Source organism: Erpetoichthys calabaricus, chromosome 14, assembly GCF_900747795.2.
Source record: "Erpetoichthys calabaricus chromosome 14, fErpCal1.3, whole genome shotgun sequence".
NCBI lineage: Eukaryota > Metazoa > Chordata > Cladistia > Polypteriformes > Polypteridae > Erpetoichthys > Erpetoichthys calabaricus.
The window spans coordinates 88,388,848-88,406,834 of record NC_041407.2 but is presented as its reverse complement, the minus strand read 5'-3'; the positions used below and the strand labels follow the sequence as shown (position 1 = coordinate 88,406,834).

At 37.0% G+C, this 17,987-nt stretch overlaps 1 protein-coding gene across 1 annotated transcript in view; it reads left to right on the top strand.

Moving 5' to 3' along the window:
• Positions 1-17,987, top strand: part of pacrg (PARK2 co-regulated) — a 259,663-nt gene that overhangs the window by 30,385 nt on the left and 211,291 nt on the right. Inside the window, exon 2 of the mRNA XM_028818836.2 lies at positions 17,553-17,687. Coding sequence (XP_028674669.1) covers positions 17,553-17,687 — 135 coding nt within the window. The remainder of the gene's footprint in view (positions 1-17,552; positions 17,688-17,987) is intronic.

Sequence of the window (17,987 nt, the reverse complement as noted above, 5' to 3'; positions counted from 1 at the left end):
CTCTTGCTTTTTATATTTCCTGTATTTAAAGGCCACTCTCTCACCGTGCTTCCTGTACTGTTTCTCCTCCTTGTGTGTCAAACAGTCACACTTCTCTTTTGATCAAGTCACCAAAGTCAAACTGACCAATTGCATCCTAAAGCCAAACTCAACAATCAGACTGCTCTAAGAGACAGTACACACACACAGACATGTTTTATTATTTAGTAGATGTATGAAAGATGGCTCAGTGATTGTTTATGTTACCGTGACTAAATGTGTACTCAGTACTTCTGAGTACACATTTCTCAGTAACACTAAAAACAACTTCACAGTTTCATTATCTACAGATTATAATGATTCAATTCTTCTCTGACACTGCAGTTGGTCAGTAAAGTGCCACAGTGATCCACTGTCTAACATGTTTGGATCCTGCCAACAATTTTTGTGTGAGATGTAAACACAGATTTTAAAACTCCATTGGATTCTTCTTTGAAAACATTTAGGTTTAATACATTTGAACTACAATTTCCCACAGATCTCTCCACATCCAACAGCTAGCAACAGCACAGGAATCTTTTCATTAGTGGGGTTGGAATCCGTTGTCTATGAAAGCAATTTTGGCCACATGACATTGTAGAATTATATTAAACACCTATTTTATGCACACTACTATGCATGTAATTACATTCTATTATTATTTGTATTACACACTGTTCAGTAAACAAAACTGTAATAACTCTTTGATGAAATGATTAGAAAACTGAAAAATGCTCCAACCTTCAAACTAGCTACTCAAGTCTACAAATGCACCTGAATGTCAGGCTATGCATACATTTTCATACTTTTTAAAGCAATATTATATACAATATATATAATCTTTATGTATATTACGCTACCGTGGTTGTTCGTTTGTCTGTCCAGGATTTTAAATCACCTGTAGCTCGCAAACCGTTTCACCTATTGACCTGAAATTTGGTACACATATACTACATGACGTCTACTATCCGCTTTCGGGGTGATGATTTTTATTACTCTTTTTATTTTATTGTAGAATCAACTCTCGGCAGCGTGCAGCAGGGTGGCGCATGAGTACGTGCATCGTTCTCATTCCTGACCACCTTTGCGGTCACTTCCTCTACCTCTGCATATCTTTAATCATTCTTGAGGCAGATTGAAGACTTAAGTGCCAGCTTAAGTGAAAAATTAAAGAAAACATACTAAGTAATTCCAACACAAAAACTAACTTAATAAGTTTTAACGAGAAAAGATGCCGACGAAAGAAGAGAAGTAGCGGGCCACTAGGGTGGAGAAAAGAAGAGCTGCTCAGTAAGCAGCAAGCGCATCAACCTCTGAGCAAATGAATGCTAAACGTGCAGAGAAAGAGAATGAAAACTATGAATGCTCAAGCCAAGTGTATTCACTGCATGTTATCGTTCAGTACGCCGTTACTGGTTATATATAATATATATTTTTATAGCAATATTATAATAATATTGTAACTTTTTATAACGATCCATGTTAGCTGCACCCTGCCATTAGTTTGAGATCACTACTACTTGCTGAAACTCAAAGTCTAAGGTGTTAAACCTCCTTGTAATCTTACCTCTGTGTGAACTTAACATTTCTTTTTCTGAGCTTTGCTCTGAACAGAAACCATGCTGGGCCGCCAGTTTTTCTACCCATGGAAACCTGCTGAAATGTGTTGATTCTGAAAGATAATGGCCTTGAGTTGAGCTTTTTCTTCACTTTAAGCCATTGTTCTAAATGATAGTGCAAGATTTTGTTCTTCAAAGTAACCTGGAGCTGCATAATAATAAAAAATACATGAACTATGGGATGTTAGCCTGCACTTTGATCTGATTATTGCTGTTTTGCCTAACAGGTTCATATTCAGATTTTATCTGTAACACAAAAAAGCAAAGGGTGGCCCTTTTAGGTCTGCAAATTTTTTTTCTTCTTTTCACAGAGTCGTGGTCCTTTTTGTATTTGTATCTCAGTTACAGAGATAAGCCTGTCTCGGCTGAAAGCATATCAGTGTCCATGTTGTAACCTTTAAATGCATTTTATCTTGTGGATCATCTACTTGTGTGCAATGAGTGCTGTCTGCATTTATTACCAGCTGCATGTTATGCATTAAAACAATTCACCTTCTCCTAATTAATGCAAAATAATCTATTTTGTTTAATTTTAGGACACAAAGTGTACAATTTGTTGTTAAAAATGATTATGCATCAAAGAGTTTTGTCTTACCTGAGAACTGCTGACAGTAACACAGTCTGGTTTGTATCCTACCACCATCTTATTTTTACAATGAGGTTTATCTAGTTTGTAAGAAATGCCTTTACATGCCTTTTGTTTAGTCTTGCTCTAAAATTTGCTTGTCATTGTCAAGTTTGTGAGGTCTCACCAAACCCATAGATACAGCCCTTTGTTTCACCACTTTAGGAAGCAAAAGCAAGCTGAAATATGCTGTAATATATGCAGCACCATACAACACAGCCGACTGCACATACCAAAATTAACTTGAAAATCAGGGCAAGCTATTGACAAAACAGACACTTCTGATTAAATTTACGTAAGCAAGTCCGTAATCCAAAGTAGTGATTTTCAAGTGCAATCCTGGGGTCCCCTTGTGTGTGCAGGTTTTTCACAATTAATCATTTTTACTTTTACTTATTTATATTTCTTTCTCTTATTTTGCATACATAAAAGTGTATTAGTGTGAGATTTACGTTTTTAAGAAATATTTAGCTTTATGTGCTGAACTCTGTTTTATCATTTTCTTTTTAATTATATTTTTGTGGAATTTGACAATTTTTGCATCTGAATACTCACAACTAATGACAAAATGGACCAAACATAGATGAATGACAATGAATGCAGCACCTACTTCAGTGCTAACCACTTGTGTGCATATCAATAAACAATGGCTTGAATAACCAGAAAACTGAAAAGAACAAAATATCAAAAAGCAAGATGAAAAGAATGCATTCATCCTCGTCAAAGACATATAAATGTTCTACTCAGAAAATTTTTTAGCATTACCAGTCTAATTACTGAACTGACACAAGGAAATGTAGAAACTGGGAAAAACAGCTTGGTTTAGTTTAATTAAGGTATAAGAACATTTAAAAGATGAAATTAGCTGTATGAAAAACATGCAGCCACAGGGGGCCCCATGACTGACTTTAAAAATCATGTGTCCAAAAAATGACAGAAGACCATACATGAATAAAATAAGGGTTTCAGTGAACTAATCCAAAAAGGAAAAAAATCCAAAAAACACCATACAAAATCAAAGAAGGTCAAAAACAGGAAATTCAAATATGTACTATATAAACACCAGACAGATCTCAAAAAGGTGTACAAACAAAAGAGCACTAGAAAAATAAAACAAATAGTTTAAGAAGGGGAACTCGAGATGGGCTTTTGCAAAGGTTTGGGACTCAGGCAAAATACCAACCAAATTCTAATTTAGTTTCCATACCTGTCTATCATATGACAGCTGTAAATGCTGCATATCAACAGACATGGAAGGACTAGGAGTGGTGACCTAACTCATTCTAGACAATCATGCTGTTACATTGTGACATGGCCTAGTGTCATATTTATAGTTTGAGGTGTTCAGGGCAAAGAGAAAAAGAGACACTGATGTTCTTGGGGGTAATTAAGTATTACTCATATCCACTTCAGAGACATAGTCCTTGAGCATTACAAATTGTGGTCTGCCTGACAGTCCATTATCAAGGTCACCATGGGCTCATCTTGCATTCTCTGAGCTTACTCCTAAGTAGGGATGGCTGGATGCTATTGAAGGCACTCACAGTCCTGCCAGCTTTGTCCAGATGGTAATAAGACTTGTGGAGCAGATAGATAATTGCATCTTATACTCCAGTCCTTGTTCAAAAGGCAAACTGCAGTGATCCCAAGTGGTGTTTCACAAGATGACTCATATAGTTCAGGAACAGCCTCTTAAAGGTCTTCATAATGTGACATATAAGAGCCACTGTTAAGTAGTAATTTGGTGAAAAGACACCTGCCTTCTCTGAAAGTGGAATAGTACAGGATATTTTCCACAGCAGTGGCACTTTTTGGAACCTCTGTGACAGACTGAGCAGGTAACAGAGGATACCACAAAGTTGGTCAGCACAGACCTTACAAATTTGAGGACCAACTCCATCTGATCCTGCAGCTTTCGAGCTTTCAGTTGTCACCTTACTTGGTCATCAATTATGGACACCCCATTCTGGTGGTCAGAAGTGGACCCATTACTGCCCATACTACTTGGTAAGAGTTGTTTATGCAGTTGGGACGGTTTGGGGGGAACTGGTCAGTGGGAGAAGGTGTTACTTTGTTGATAATGTCACTCTACATTTAAATCTCTTGATGTTTCTAGGAATGCTTTTCTGTTGTAGTGTATTGCTCGGGTATATTTTGCTACTATCCCATTAGTCTCTATGAAACTGCAAAAATAAAAAAGGTTCACAGAGGAAAATTTTTTTCAAGCGCTGATGACAAGACCATTTGTTTTGGTTTCATGCATTATTTGTCTATATTTTATATTCATTGATTTATATTCTCCTTTAAAAAGGGATGTAATAAATTGTGTTAATCTACAGTTTAAGTTTTTTCTTTCAGAATTTGTAATTTATGGTTTCTCTAACTGCTGCTTTCTCAGTTTGAATTTCTGTATAACACACCCCTTCACATTTTTGGACATAAACAAATGCTGCCATCATTGGAGCTGACTTTACACTGACAGCCGTTTTCTAAACATCCATCAAAGGTTTTTAGAGCAGCTCAGATGTCTATTGAGACTTGCCTTCCAGTCTACATGATGGATCACCTGTGTTGTACCTATGCCTTGCCACTCTGAGAATCCCCATTTGAATTGATTTGATATACTGATTCTCACAATCAGAATAATGTGTCAGTGCATGGATGTGTTATACTAATAGGGTTATTCTAGCAGTTTGTTTTCATAAGTGCTTGACAGATACATCCCGAGTGGGCCTAATTTACCAGTCTCCTTGGCCTCACTATACCCTCCATAGCCAGGCCAGGTGCACACAGAGTGGACTTGAAGTTTTTATTCAAAGAGGGTGTATCATTTAATATTTTGGTTGCTACAGAAATATGTTTGGGTCTTTCCATAGAAATTAATTTTTCATTTTTTTTTAATTTATCAGACAGAGATTTCTTTTTAAACTGGAAAAGCAGGGGGAGGAGACAGCAGGAGGGCAGTTTGGTACATAAAATAAATGAAGACCTAGTGTTGTTATCAGAGAAATAAAAACAAGACTCAAAGCTCTTAAGTCTTACTTAAATACATTTCATACTCAAAAGCCTTATTACTTTGAACAAAGTTCAGATGGTCTGCTATAGTCCAAATCTCTTTTATGAAAATGGCTTCTATGATGTCACACACAATGTACTGCACACCAAGAAAAGACACTGAGTTGTACTAATGCCCAACTCAGATACAAAAGCCATCACATCTTCAACACAAATTCTAAACAAAAACTGTGAAATAGAACATTCTTTCTTAGAAATTAAAAAATCTTAATACAACTCACAAAAATTCTAATTAAGCATAACCAGTGCCTTACAGTTGTGGACTTTCCTAAGAAGTCATTGATATCTATTTACCTGTTATGTTAGAGTCACGTTGACTCAGCGCAACATGCACACATAGGTTATGCTTTAAGCATACTGCCCCACACTGTTTATAGTGTGGTGGTTAACGATGCTGACACATATTAAGTATGTTGCTTAATATGAAAAGCAATACTTAGTACAACTGGCACAAAACTTCTGGACCCTGGGTGTTATGACCAGGAGTCCCAAAGTATGTAAGTAGCAAAATCACTTCCAAAAATGCCCACTAGAATGCCCACCCTGGCTAAGATATAACACTGGGTTTGATTCACTGCCTGTATACAGTTTAGATGTTTTCTCTGCTTGTTTCTTTCTTCTATTGGTAGTTGACGTACCCCTCATAACCCACACTTATGCTAGTTAGCTCGATTTATGCCTCTAAATTGGATCTGTTTCACTGTATATGGATGTGCAAGTGAGTGTATGCTCTGATGGATTGGTATCTCATCTAGGCTTGGTTCCTGCCTTACACCAGGATAGGAACAGCCTCCAGTCAAAGAAAATACTGATTTGTAAAATTGATTCATATATACAGTATATTGATTGAAAAAAAATTATGGAAGAAATGTTAGAGCAAAATCTGACAAACTAGATTTTAAAAGAAATGAACGAAGGAACTTGCATTAAATATCTAATGTTATGTTTCATTATTGGAATTATCTTTTCAGTTTTAAGATTTTTATGCTTAAAAAAATAATCCTTTTTATCTAATTCAAATCTTTACCAAATACAGAAAAATAACATTATGTAAATATGAAACATACAGTATATAACCAGTACCAAAATCACAGTATTTTATTACTTTCCAGAGAAAACTTTACTGGTACCTCGTCCAATGTTCATTTCAATTTTATATTCAGTGCTGCTAGGACAGGCATTGGTACATGAAGCTTAAAAGTGTAGAAAAAGTAGATTAAAAAAACTTTAGTTAGTATATGCTGTATTTAGATGTTGATTTTTTCATTCTGTAAAATGTCAAAAGGTACTTTTTTGTGTGTGGGTGAACAGTTATTTATTAGATAATAAACAAATTATATTCAGTTATAACAAGATTGATATTTGAATTACAACATTTCCTTCTACATTTAGCAGCATATATGTTCTTCTTTGATGACCAGTAAAGGTGCCCAGGGCTTGCTTCTACCTCATACTCAGTCCTGTCTGGAACTCAGATTAAAAATTATCCTATCAATAAATTATATTTATATTTTCGAGTTAGTATTAGCCATAAATTGATATTCTTCTTCAAAACTTGCTTTATTAAATGTACAGTAAGTAAATATTAGCAGGTTAAAAAACATGTCATCCTTCCATTTAGCAAAACTGTGTAATCTAATTTCTGATTCTTGACAAAGGTTAACTTTTAATGTGATGCCAAGCTATGGCATGGTGCACTCAAATACACACCCACAATCACTAAAAGTCATTCTTGGTATGCCAGTGGACAACCAAAATAACCGGGGGAAAAAGCACATGCGAGATGGAGATGCAAACTCCACAAGGAGAATAGCATGGCTGTGATTCAGGACCTCGTTCTTTGGTGCTGTGCCGCATCAGTGGGACCACACCATGTCACCCCTGGGTGTAATAAACATGCATTTTAAAAATCACAACATTTTATTATTGTCAAGCTGCTTTATTTGATTTCTTATTTTTTAATGTGCAATTGCTCCTTCTTGGGTATGATGTTAACCTGCATCCAGCCCTGCAAGCAAGTCCTCCAACTTGCAAGGGAAAAATTTGGGGATTGGTGGCAGGAGTGGCACTCCAGCCACTGTAAAAAAAAACCTCACACTGTTCTATTCCATTCAAACTAGTGTGGTGCTGAGGTGTCTCCCATTGCACGGCTGCACTCGGGTCCCAATTTGGGATTCTGAGGTGGGTGCCGCAATGCAAACCTTATCTGGTTGCAAGCCAGGAGTCAACCCTGACACAACACTTTTTCTTGATCACAAAATACACAAAACCATTCTGCAAGTTAACTTTGTCCCCTAACACAAATGGACACATGCATCGATAGCACAGAATTGGACTGCCAGCCTAGCTTAGTGGGACTTTTCCTTGGGAATTTTTCTTCATGCATCCCCAAAAGATGTGCTGGTTAGGCTAAGTGGCGACTCTAAATTGGCTGTGTGTGAGTGAGTGACTGAGCGAACCCTATGGTGAACTGTTGTGCCATTTAGCACTGGTGTCTGCCTGCAGCTCAGTGCTGCTGAGATAGGCGTTGGCCCCCTCTAGCAATGTGAGGTTAAGAATGGCTTCAATACGAAAAAAAAAACTTTTTTTAGAGCTTTGCAGCTGACGGACATGTCGAATGTGCCAGCTAATTTAAGAAAACATAACACTCTCAGATTAGTTTAACCCCATTTAGAGTCGTCAGGAGCCTGTGTTCTACCTGGGGAAAGAAGTAAGAACAACATAAGATGCAACCCTGGACACGGTGCCAGTCCATTGTAGGCACACTCGTATTATCGTCACCACCCCTTATAATCGCCAATCTATCCTTTAGATCAGCGTTTCTCAACCTTTAATTAGTATTTGCGACCCGAGTTTTCTTAACAGTTTTAATTGTGCCCCCCTAACGTTTTTCTGAAACCCTGATAAAATTTATTCCCATATTTTTTTTGCTGCCGATACACCGCTACAAGTTTAAAATTTCCCTACGAATAGCGAAATTACGCTACATATGGCAACATTCGCGCCCCCTTTTTTGTTACTTCGCGCCCCCAGTCCCACAGTTTGAGAACCGCTACTTTAGTTAAACAAGAAGAATGCCTTCTGCACCGAACGTGACACGGATAACGGACGCGCGCGGAGTCTGTGAATTGGCAGGGTGACTCATTCCGCTACCCAATTGAAATAAAATACAGCGAAAGTGCAGCTTAGGACGTCCTAATTAATATGCTTTACAATCGAAAAGACCGATTAATACGTTGATCATTTTATAATTTAAATCAGAAGAAAGTCTTACCATTATCAGTTGAAATGCAGCGCCCAAGCACTAGTCTGCCAATCTTGGCGCGAACCGGAAGCTTGGGCGGGAAGGTCTTGAACCAGCTGACTCCGCCCTTCAAGCTGTCACTGTCGAGTGACTATAAAAGTCCCGCGTTGAACATCTCACATGATACTGAAGCCGGCTATTAAGCCGAGCAGGCAAGTGCTAGCATTGTAGAGACCTACAGTATACAAATAGGTGCGTGTTTGATGAAACAGATTTTTTTTTGTACTGTAAAGATTAACGTTATGTTTTTACATATTGCCGGTGCATACTTGCAAGTATTTGAATATATGTAACGAATGCGAAGCGTAAGCGGCTTAGGCTTTCTCGGGTTTTTGTTAGTAATGTGCAGCCTCGTTATTTGTAATTGGGAATGTTGTTCAGAGTTAGGTATACATCAGGCTGCCACCAGTCCCCTTTCAGCTTTAGTATTCAGGTGCCAGTGGCAGCTGGTAGTGAGTTGACGCCAGTACTTAAAATACTTAGATTCTACTGATATTGGTTCAAAGAAGGTCAAATAATGAGATTGCCAATGGGTTGTATTAAGCTGACGTCATTATCAAAGTACAGTACGCATAAATGAAAACGAGGCGGCGGCCATTTTACCGGGGAACGAGTTGGACGACCTTAACTATCGACTGTTGTGTGTTTGGCTGTAGTAACAGCAGCAAGAAAAACCCTAAGTTATGTTTCTTTTGTATACCTTCGGTTCGTAAGGCTGTAGTAACAGCATCAAGAAAAAACCCAAGCTAAGTTTCTTTTTGTATACCTTCGGTTCGTAAAAATCAAGGAAAAGAAACCGAGGAACTAACGGAAAGCTTGGCTAAAAGCCATCAATCGGAAAAACTTGAACGACCATACTGTCAGAGAGTGGCACGTTGTGTGTTCCGAACATTTACTTACAGGTTGGTTAGATCCACACAAATGTACTTTTATAAACGCAGTAAGTATATTTCAAACTGCAGTTTATCTTTCGGGAATGCTATGCTAAGAAAAAATGTGACGGTGATTACTGACAGCATCAAAAGCTGATATCTGGTCTACAGTTATAACATATACGTATAGGGATAAGTAATGATGAAATGTTAAAAACATCCTGTACTCCATAGTGAGTTTTTATCTTTAAGTAAATCCATTTTGAAAAGATTATTTGTATTATCGAAAAGGTTTCTTTTAATTAAATACGAAGCATTTGCTTTCAATTCCAAATCAGCAAATTCTCTTATAACTCAGCAAAGCTTCTTTTTGACAGGAGCACCAGCATATATGCAGGATGAAGTCAACCCTGACTGGGTTCCTAACTTAAAACTAGGCTATGCTAATGATTCACAAACAGCAATACTTAGTACAGTCAACCGATATATTCGGCAAAAGAGAAGGAATCAATGCCCTACCACTAGTGTTCCAAAAAGAGAAAGGTAAATTTTATTTTTGTCATTCTTGTCTGTGATTAGACTTTACTTTTGCAATACCTCATCGAACTTTCCTTATCTAACTGAGCCAATACTGAGCGATGTACAGGTGCTGGTCATAAAATTAGAATATCATGACAAAGTTGATTTATTTCAGTATTTCCATTCAAAAAGTGAAACTTGTATATTAGATTCATTCATTACACACAGACTGATGTATTTCAAATGTTTATTTCTTTTAATGTTGATGATTATAACTGACAACTAATGAAAGTCCCAAATTCAGTATCTCGGAAAATTAGAATATCAATTAAGACCAATGCAAAAAAAGGATTTTTAGAAATGTTGGCCAACTGAAAGGTATGAACATGAAAAGTATGAGTATGTACAGCACTCAATATTTAGTTGTGGCTCCTTTGGCCTGGATTACTGCAGCAATGCGGCGTGGCATGGAGTCGATCAGTCTGTGGCACTGCTCAGGTGTTATGAGAGCCCATGTTGCTCTGATAGTGGCCTTCAGCTCTTCTGAATTGTTGTGTCTGGCGTATTGCATCTTCCTCTTCACAATACCCCATAGATTTTCTATGGGGTTAAGATCAAGCGAGTTTGCTGGCCAATCAAGAACAGGGATACCATGGTCCTTAAACCAGGTACTGGTAGCTTTGGCACTGTGTGCAGGTGCCAAGTCCTGTTGGAAAATGAAATCTGCATCTCCATAAAGTTCGTCAGCAGCAGGAAGCATGAAGTGCTCTAAAACTGGTAGACGGCTGCGTTGACCTTGGACCTCAGAAAACACAATGGACCAACACCAGCAGATGACATGGCACCCCAAACCATCACTGACTGTGGAAACTTTACACTGGACCTCACGCAACGTGGATTCTGTGCCTCTCCTCTCTTCCTCCAGACTCTAGGACCTTGATTTCCAAAGGAAATGCAAAATTTACTTTCATCAGAGAACAAAACTTTGGACCACTCAACAGCAGTCCAAAGGCGAGACGCTTCTGATGCTGTCTCTTGTTCAAGAGTGTCTTGACACAAGGAATGCGACAGCTGAAACCCATGTCTTGCATACGTCTGTGCGTAGTGGTTCTTGAAGCACTGACTCCAGCTGCAGTCCACTCTTTGTGAATCTCCCCCACATTTTTGAATGGGTTTTGTTTCACAATCCTCTCTAGGGTGCAGTTATCCCTATTGCTTGTACACTTTTTTCTACCACATCTTGTCCTTCCCTTCGCCTCTCTATTAATGTGCTTGGACACAGAGCTCTGTGAACAGCCAGCCTCTTTAGCAATGACCTTTTGTGTCTTGCCCTCCTTGTGCAAGGTGTCAATGGTCGTCTTTTGGACAACTGTCAAGTCAGCAGTCTTCCCCATGATTGTGTAGCCTACAAAACTAGACTGAGAGACCATTTAAAGGCTTTTGCAGGTGTTTTGAGTTAATTAGCTGATTAGAGTGTGGCACCTGGTGTCTTCAATATTGAACCTTTTAGCAATATTCTAATTTTCCGAGATACTGAATTTGGGACTTTTATTAGTTGTCAGTTATAATCATCAAAATTAAAAGAAATAAACATTTGAAATACATCAGTCTGTGTGTAATGAATGAATCTAATATACAAGTTTCACTTTTTGAATGGAATTACTGAAATAAATCAACTTTGTCATGATATTCTAATTTTATGACCAGCACCTGTATATCTTTGACAGTCCCTGGTAAAATGGCCGCTAAACACAAATTGTGATGTAATACGCATGTAACTTAATACAATCCATTTCCTTTTAACATTAGGATTATTTTACTGCTAAAACGCACTGCCTTTGTACATTGAGGGCAGTGGCTGAAACGATCATGGATTAAATAATTGATAGAATAGAAATTAAAAATGAATGGTCCAGATCTATTTATGCAATTCTCATTACGCTATAACTTATGTTTATTACATAGAGAATTCACAAAAAAATCTTTTTGTTGCTAATAGATGGCAGAACATGCCCAGCATTCGTTTATTACAAGATATTTCAAACAAGAGAATTCACAAAAAATTCTTTTTGTTGCTAATAGATGGCAAAACATGCCCTGCATTCGTTTATTACAAGATATTTCAAACAATTGTCTTGCATTGTTTTCCTGCAATGCATTAAAGTTGCATAATTAGATCTGGACCACCCTATATTACACGTTTGACCCTTTCATTACTAAGTTCTTGTGCTGTGCGTCATTTGTAGGACCACCTGAAAGCATCACAAATACGTTTGATACACAGCTGATACTTTTTACTGTATAGGTTCAATATTGTCACACAGCTTACGGTGAAGTTTTTGCTTGCATACACTAATAAATAAACATGCAACATGTCGCCACTCTTCAGTGCCATGATCAGTGAGTATAAATATTTTACCTCGAAACCTGTTTGCCAATCATATATTTTTCATTGACAAACAGGAAAAACAATTCTGGCTTTATCTCGATTATTATAAAATTGATATTCATTTCCTCTGTGCCACATATATAAATATTACCATTGTTATATTAAGACTAAAAGCATATATATATGAAAACAATGTTCCCATATGTACTCCTTTGAGGGTTATTTTAATACTGTGGCGCTTTTGTTATGTATGACTTGCACTACTGTATATTAGGCAAAAAATACTCAATTGTGTTCTCCTCCCACACCATTTTGGAAGTATTTCAAAAAGTGTGCTCTGGTAATTTTCCAGCAGCACTTTAAATAATGAGGAAATCATACTGTAACTCTTATTTTCCCTTATATTTGATATTTTGAATTTATGTATAATGGAAGTAAGTAGATTAACAGTCTACCATATCTAATACCACCTTGCAAAAAAAATCAGTTTTCTGGTTTACATGGGTTGCTTAAAGTTAGTCAGAGTGGCCATCAAAGTGTAGTTTTTTAAAACTATATTAGGTGTTGGAGCTTTTTATAGCCTGCAACTACAAAAACACAGAAGAATTAGTGAGAATTAGCCATCTTATACCTGATTACACCTTTAATCATTCCTTGAGGCACACAAGGAGTGACATACCTTGATTGCATTACCATTTCTTTTTACCCAAGACAGTAGTTCTGTTTTTTCCAACTGCCAAAATACTCAATAGTTCAGTTTCCTTTAGATTTGCATTACAGTATGCCAGTTTTACTCAGGTTTCATGTTCTATAGCTGGGGGACAATTAGCTGCATATAAAGCATTTTCCAATGCAGAATTGTAATAAATTATTCTATCTTTCAATGGCAAATAGTCATGACCTTGGGTTGCAGTTTCTTAAAGCCTTTGCCACAAAAACTGCCACCTATTGAGACATCATTTTCATTTCTCTGAGTTTTAACTCTATTTTTTTTTTCTATTGAAAAGTTGCAGTATTATACCAAGCTTCAATGTAAATGGTGTCCTGTGATTGGACTACAAGCTGTAAAAGGTTCTGATTTATACATTTGATTTGTACTTTTTTATTTTGTTTTTCATTTCTTATTGTGAGACTGATTATCAGATTGATTGCCACTACCAATAACGGAAAAGTATAATGCAAAATGTCCAAAGAGCTACAGCCACACCAGCTTGCGGAGAGCCTAGAGGAGGGGCTAGCCAGTGAGGTGCAATCTTTGCTAAGTATGGAAAACCTAAATCAGCCAATGGCAAGTGGGGTGCAGTCACTGCAAATTATGGAGGCTCTTGATCTGGAAATGGCCCATGCAAGTGACCCTTTACCATTCTTCGAGGGCCTGGAAATGGATAATATGCTGTTTCCTCCACACATGGCAGGAGGGCCAGATCAGGAAACAGCCATGGTGCTGCCATCACTGCCTTCATGTAGTAGGGCAACACCCTTTGAGCCAAGAACCTACAGAAAAAGGAGTGGCGAGTCTGAACTCTCACCAACACGAGAAGGAACTCGTCAGGCACAGGTAATGTGGGTATCCTGTGAAAGAGCATGCCCCTCCTGAACTGCTCTGTAATAGCAGGAGGCCATTAGGAATCATCATTCTGGAAGCATTATACTGCCCCTAAGTAAAATGTATGCCGGTTTCCTCGTGCAGGCATAATTTAGATTCATGTAATTTTTGTAATTTCCCAGCTCTCCATACTCTCTTCTTTCTCATCCACCCTCAGCTATTCTAACAGTAAAAGCAATCCTTTGTTCTGGTGCTGTCTGAGTGTTCTTAATTATTGGACATTGTCAATAGTCTATTTTCTTACAGTGTATGTTTAAGAAAAATGGACCTTTTAATGCTGCATTCATTCAAAATTTAATGTGTGACAGTGTCTTTTGTAGTAAGTATAGGTGTTGTGAGCACTAGAGTATCAGTTAATAAACCTCTTATTATTTAATGTCTAGAATTTGAATAACTTTATAGTAAACTTACACATTTGGCATATAAATTTAAAATTGTTAATACTGTAATGCAATATATTATTTCCTTTATAAAATTTGGGTAGACAAAATGTTTCTGCCTTAAGGGTTTTAACCTTATAAAAATGACATTTTCACCTTTACCAGTCACACAGTTTTCTGGATCTCTGGCCACTTCATGTAAATCTGCTTTGACCGTTTTAAGGGAGTGTCGGCTATGACTATCCATCAGCTAGCAAGGCCACACTGGACTCATAAGTCAGATTTTTCTTCAGAACCCAGATGCTTATCCAAATATAAGGTTTTGAAACTAAACAACCCAGGATACTTTTTTTTTTATGATTAAACTGTATAATCCACTGCATCAAATAAAATCTCCTGATGTGAGCCAACTTCCCATTCTAAATTCTTGCAATGCAGCCTCTGGCAAACAATCTTTATGTGGAATACCTTTGTTTGAGAAAGTTTTAAGAATGATCCACATCCCCCTTATACCATTTGAAAATAGTTCTTCCTTTAGTTTCTGAAAATAAAGCATTTTGTGAAACATAAAATTCTTAAACTCGCTTAAATCCAATTCATGATGATGATAGGCCAGAGCTTATATTGTAGCATTTGGTGTAAGGCAGGAATCAGCCTTAGATGGGGTGCCAGTCCATAGGAGGCATGACTCTTTCATACACCCATATAGCCAATTTAGAGTTGCCAGTTAATCTAATTTGCACATCTTTGGGTATGAGGGAGGGAAATCCATACATGCAAAGGGATAATGTACAAATTCCACATAGACAACTGGGTGTGGGAAGTGAATCCAAGAAGCTGGATCCATGAGAGCGCTATCGTTTGTATCGCCCAATGCTCCCATCTATTAATTTGTTTAGTGGTGAGTTTAAAATAGTGTTCACGGTGAAGGTTCCTATATTTGAAGGTAATTTAATTAGATTGTTCATTCAATGGATCATAGATTTTGATTGCAATTTTTTTAGACACACTGTGGCTTATTAGTAGAGATACTGCCGTAAGTCCTGGCTCGGTATCAGTCTCGAGGTAATTATGTTTCCTTGGCTCTTTGTGGATTTTCCACAGTTTCCCTGCTGTGTGTAAATATGTTGGGTTGTTTAGCAGTAGAACTATAAAGTAGCCTTGTATGACTTACAGTGGGTACACTAGACCACTCTTCATGGTTTGTTTCTGTTTTGTCCACTGAACTAAGTTGGCTTAGGAAAGAAACTTTTTTAGTTCTCTAGTTATAGTGCACTCATGAAAATTCAGAGTGAGGTTGGGAAGTTTATTTGAAATGCCCTGCCAACTTTTACTTTAATATCATGGTATGGTACCAGGGGGTGGCACAGTGTTTACTGTGCAGCTTTACAGTTCCAGGGACTTCAGTTTAATTTTTGGGCTTGTGTCTGCATGCTGTTATTGGATAGCCTTGCCCCAAATAAAACTGAAATAGTTTAAAAGTAGCACAATAAAGACATATTGTGGAGTCTTAATTTTGATTTTCTCACCTATTTATTGAACATATTGATTTCTTTAGTAAGGTTTATTGTTTTTGCTCTTCCTAGGTTTTTTCTAGGTGTGTTATTTTTACTTACATACAGTTTCTTTATAATGGCAAAGGGATTTCAGTTGCTGTCTTGTTGAACCAGTGCTCTGGGTTTGAATTATCCACCCTGTGACTGTCTTCGTGGAGTCTGCACATTCCTTCTATGTCTTTGTGTGTTTTTCTGTAGATAATTTGATTTTCCTGTCATATTCCACACACATTAGGCTAATTTGTGATGTTAAATTAACATTTAGATTTTTGTGTCACATCTTTCAGAGATGTCGGGATAATTTTCAATTTAACATTGTCCATGTGTGGTTGTGAGTGTGAGTGTGCCCTGCAAAGGATTCTGTTCTGCTCCTTGCTGTCAGTATAGACTCCTGTGATCCTGAATTAGACAAAGTTGGTCAGATAATATAATTTTATTAAGGAAGAGGGAATTAATTGCAACATGTGTTGGAATAAACAATTAACTAGGACCCTAATGTGACAATAAATGCAATATAGATCAAAATATAAAGGTGTTAATACTACCAAGGTGATCAATCTGACAGCTGCAATGAAGTTTTACAGTAGTATCAATGGTTTAGAACAATAAGCCTTATTAAAATGTCAGACAATTATATTACACTATGAGGAAATTGGTGCCCATTGGACTGCATATTCACACCATTCAACTGAGAAAATGTGTATAAAGCTACAAATGAATAGCATACTGAGGAAATAACTAGAAAATCTTGAAGCAAATTTGAAAGATTATTGTTATCATGCCTCAGTAAATGTCAGATATTTCTCACCAGGTAGATTCTTTGTAGTGTAGGAAGGGAAGAAAAATGATTTATGTAAATAAAAATTCCAGAACACAGATTTCTATATTTTATTTTCTCATTTTATGAGTGCCCTCTCATCTCATGCAATTCTCAAGCTTCGATTGAATATGGATAATTTGTTTTGCCACATACTCCCAACAATTTTTTAAGAACAATATACAGCACATTTTTTATGAATTTTTGGAAGGTTCAGTGTAGCACTTTTCTTAAGAGTAATATGGTCACTTCTGAATATGTAGGTTATGCATTGGGATATACAATATGTGTAAATGCTTTGAAGACAAGAGCGATACTGAACAGAAGGTGTTATTTTAAAGTTTTAAATCTTGAGACTGCTAAGCAGCATTTGTTACTCCCATTGCAATTCTTCCAGGTTCAGCGCATGCTCCTAACGTCCTCAACCACCCCCTCCTCCTTATTTTAGCCGGCTGTTCTGTTATAATTAAAAAAAAAAAATGTTTCTAATTAAAAATGGAAAACAAAGATCTGGGACACGTTGCTTTTGGAAAACACAGTAGCCACTGAATGCTGAATTACATATCATGAGGAACATGTTTACTTTTGGTCACTGTGCTGATAAATAACATTTATGAAAGCTTGTCCGTCACTGTTATATGTAATCATTGTGCTTACTAAAAGTGGTGTAATGAAACTGTGAGGGTTATTCATGCTTACATCTGTTGCTCTGGTGCCTCTCAGTTCATCTCAGCAGTCCATTAATGATGGTATTTATATTTACATTTTCAAGGTTGTTGGACCACCACCTGCAGGAGCATTTCGAGAGAGACCAGCAAAGCCAACGGTTTTTCGAAAATTTTATGAGCGAGGGGATTTTCCCATTGCCCTGGAGCATGATACCAAAGGGAACAAAATTGCCTGGAAGGTAAGTTTTACTTGCCCCCCCCCACCTTGTTCAATTAAAAGAAGATATAAAAATTACTGACAAACACCATAGTCTTTTATTTTTTTAATACTGTAAACATCTATATTTTTCTTGTGAGAAAATGCTAAAGATATTTTATATGAATAATTAAGAACTGAAAGTTAAAGTTCTGTTTGTTGTATTTGAGACTGTATATGTATTATCTCATATAAATATATGAATTATTCATGTAAAAAGAATGAAATGTGCTTTTCAGTATTTTTTTTTTGTTGATGTTGAAGCTAAATTTTAAAACCAGTG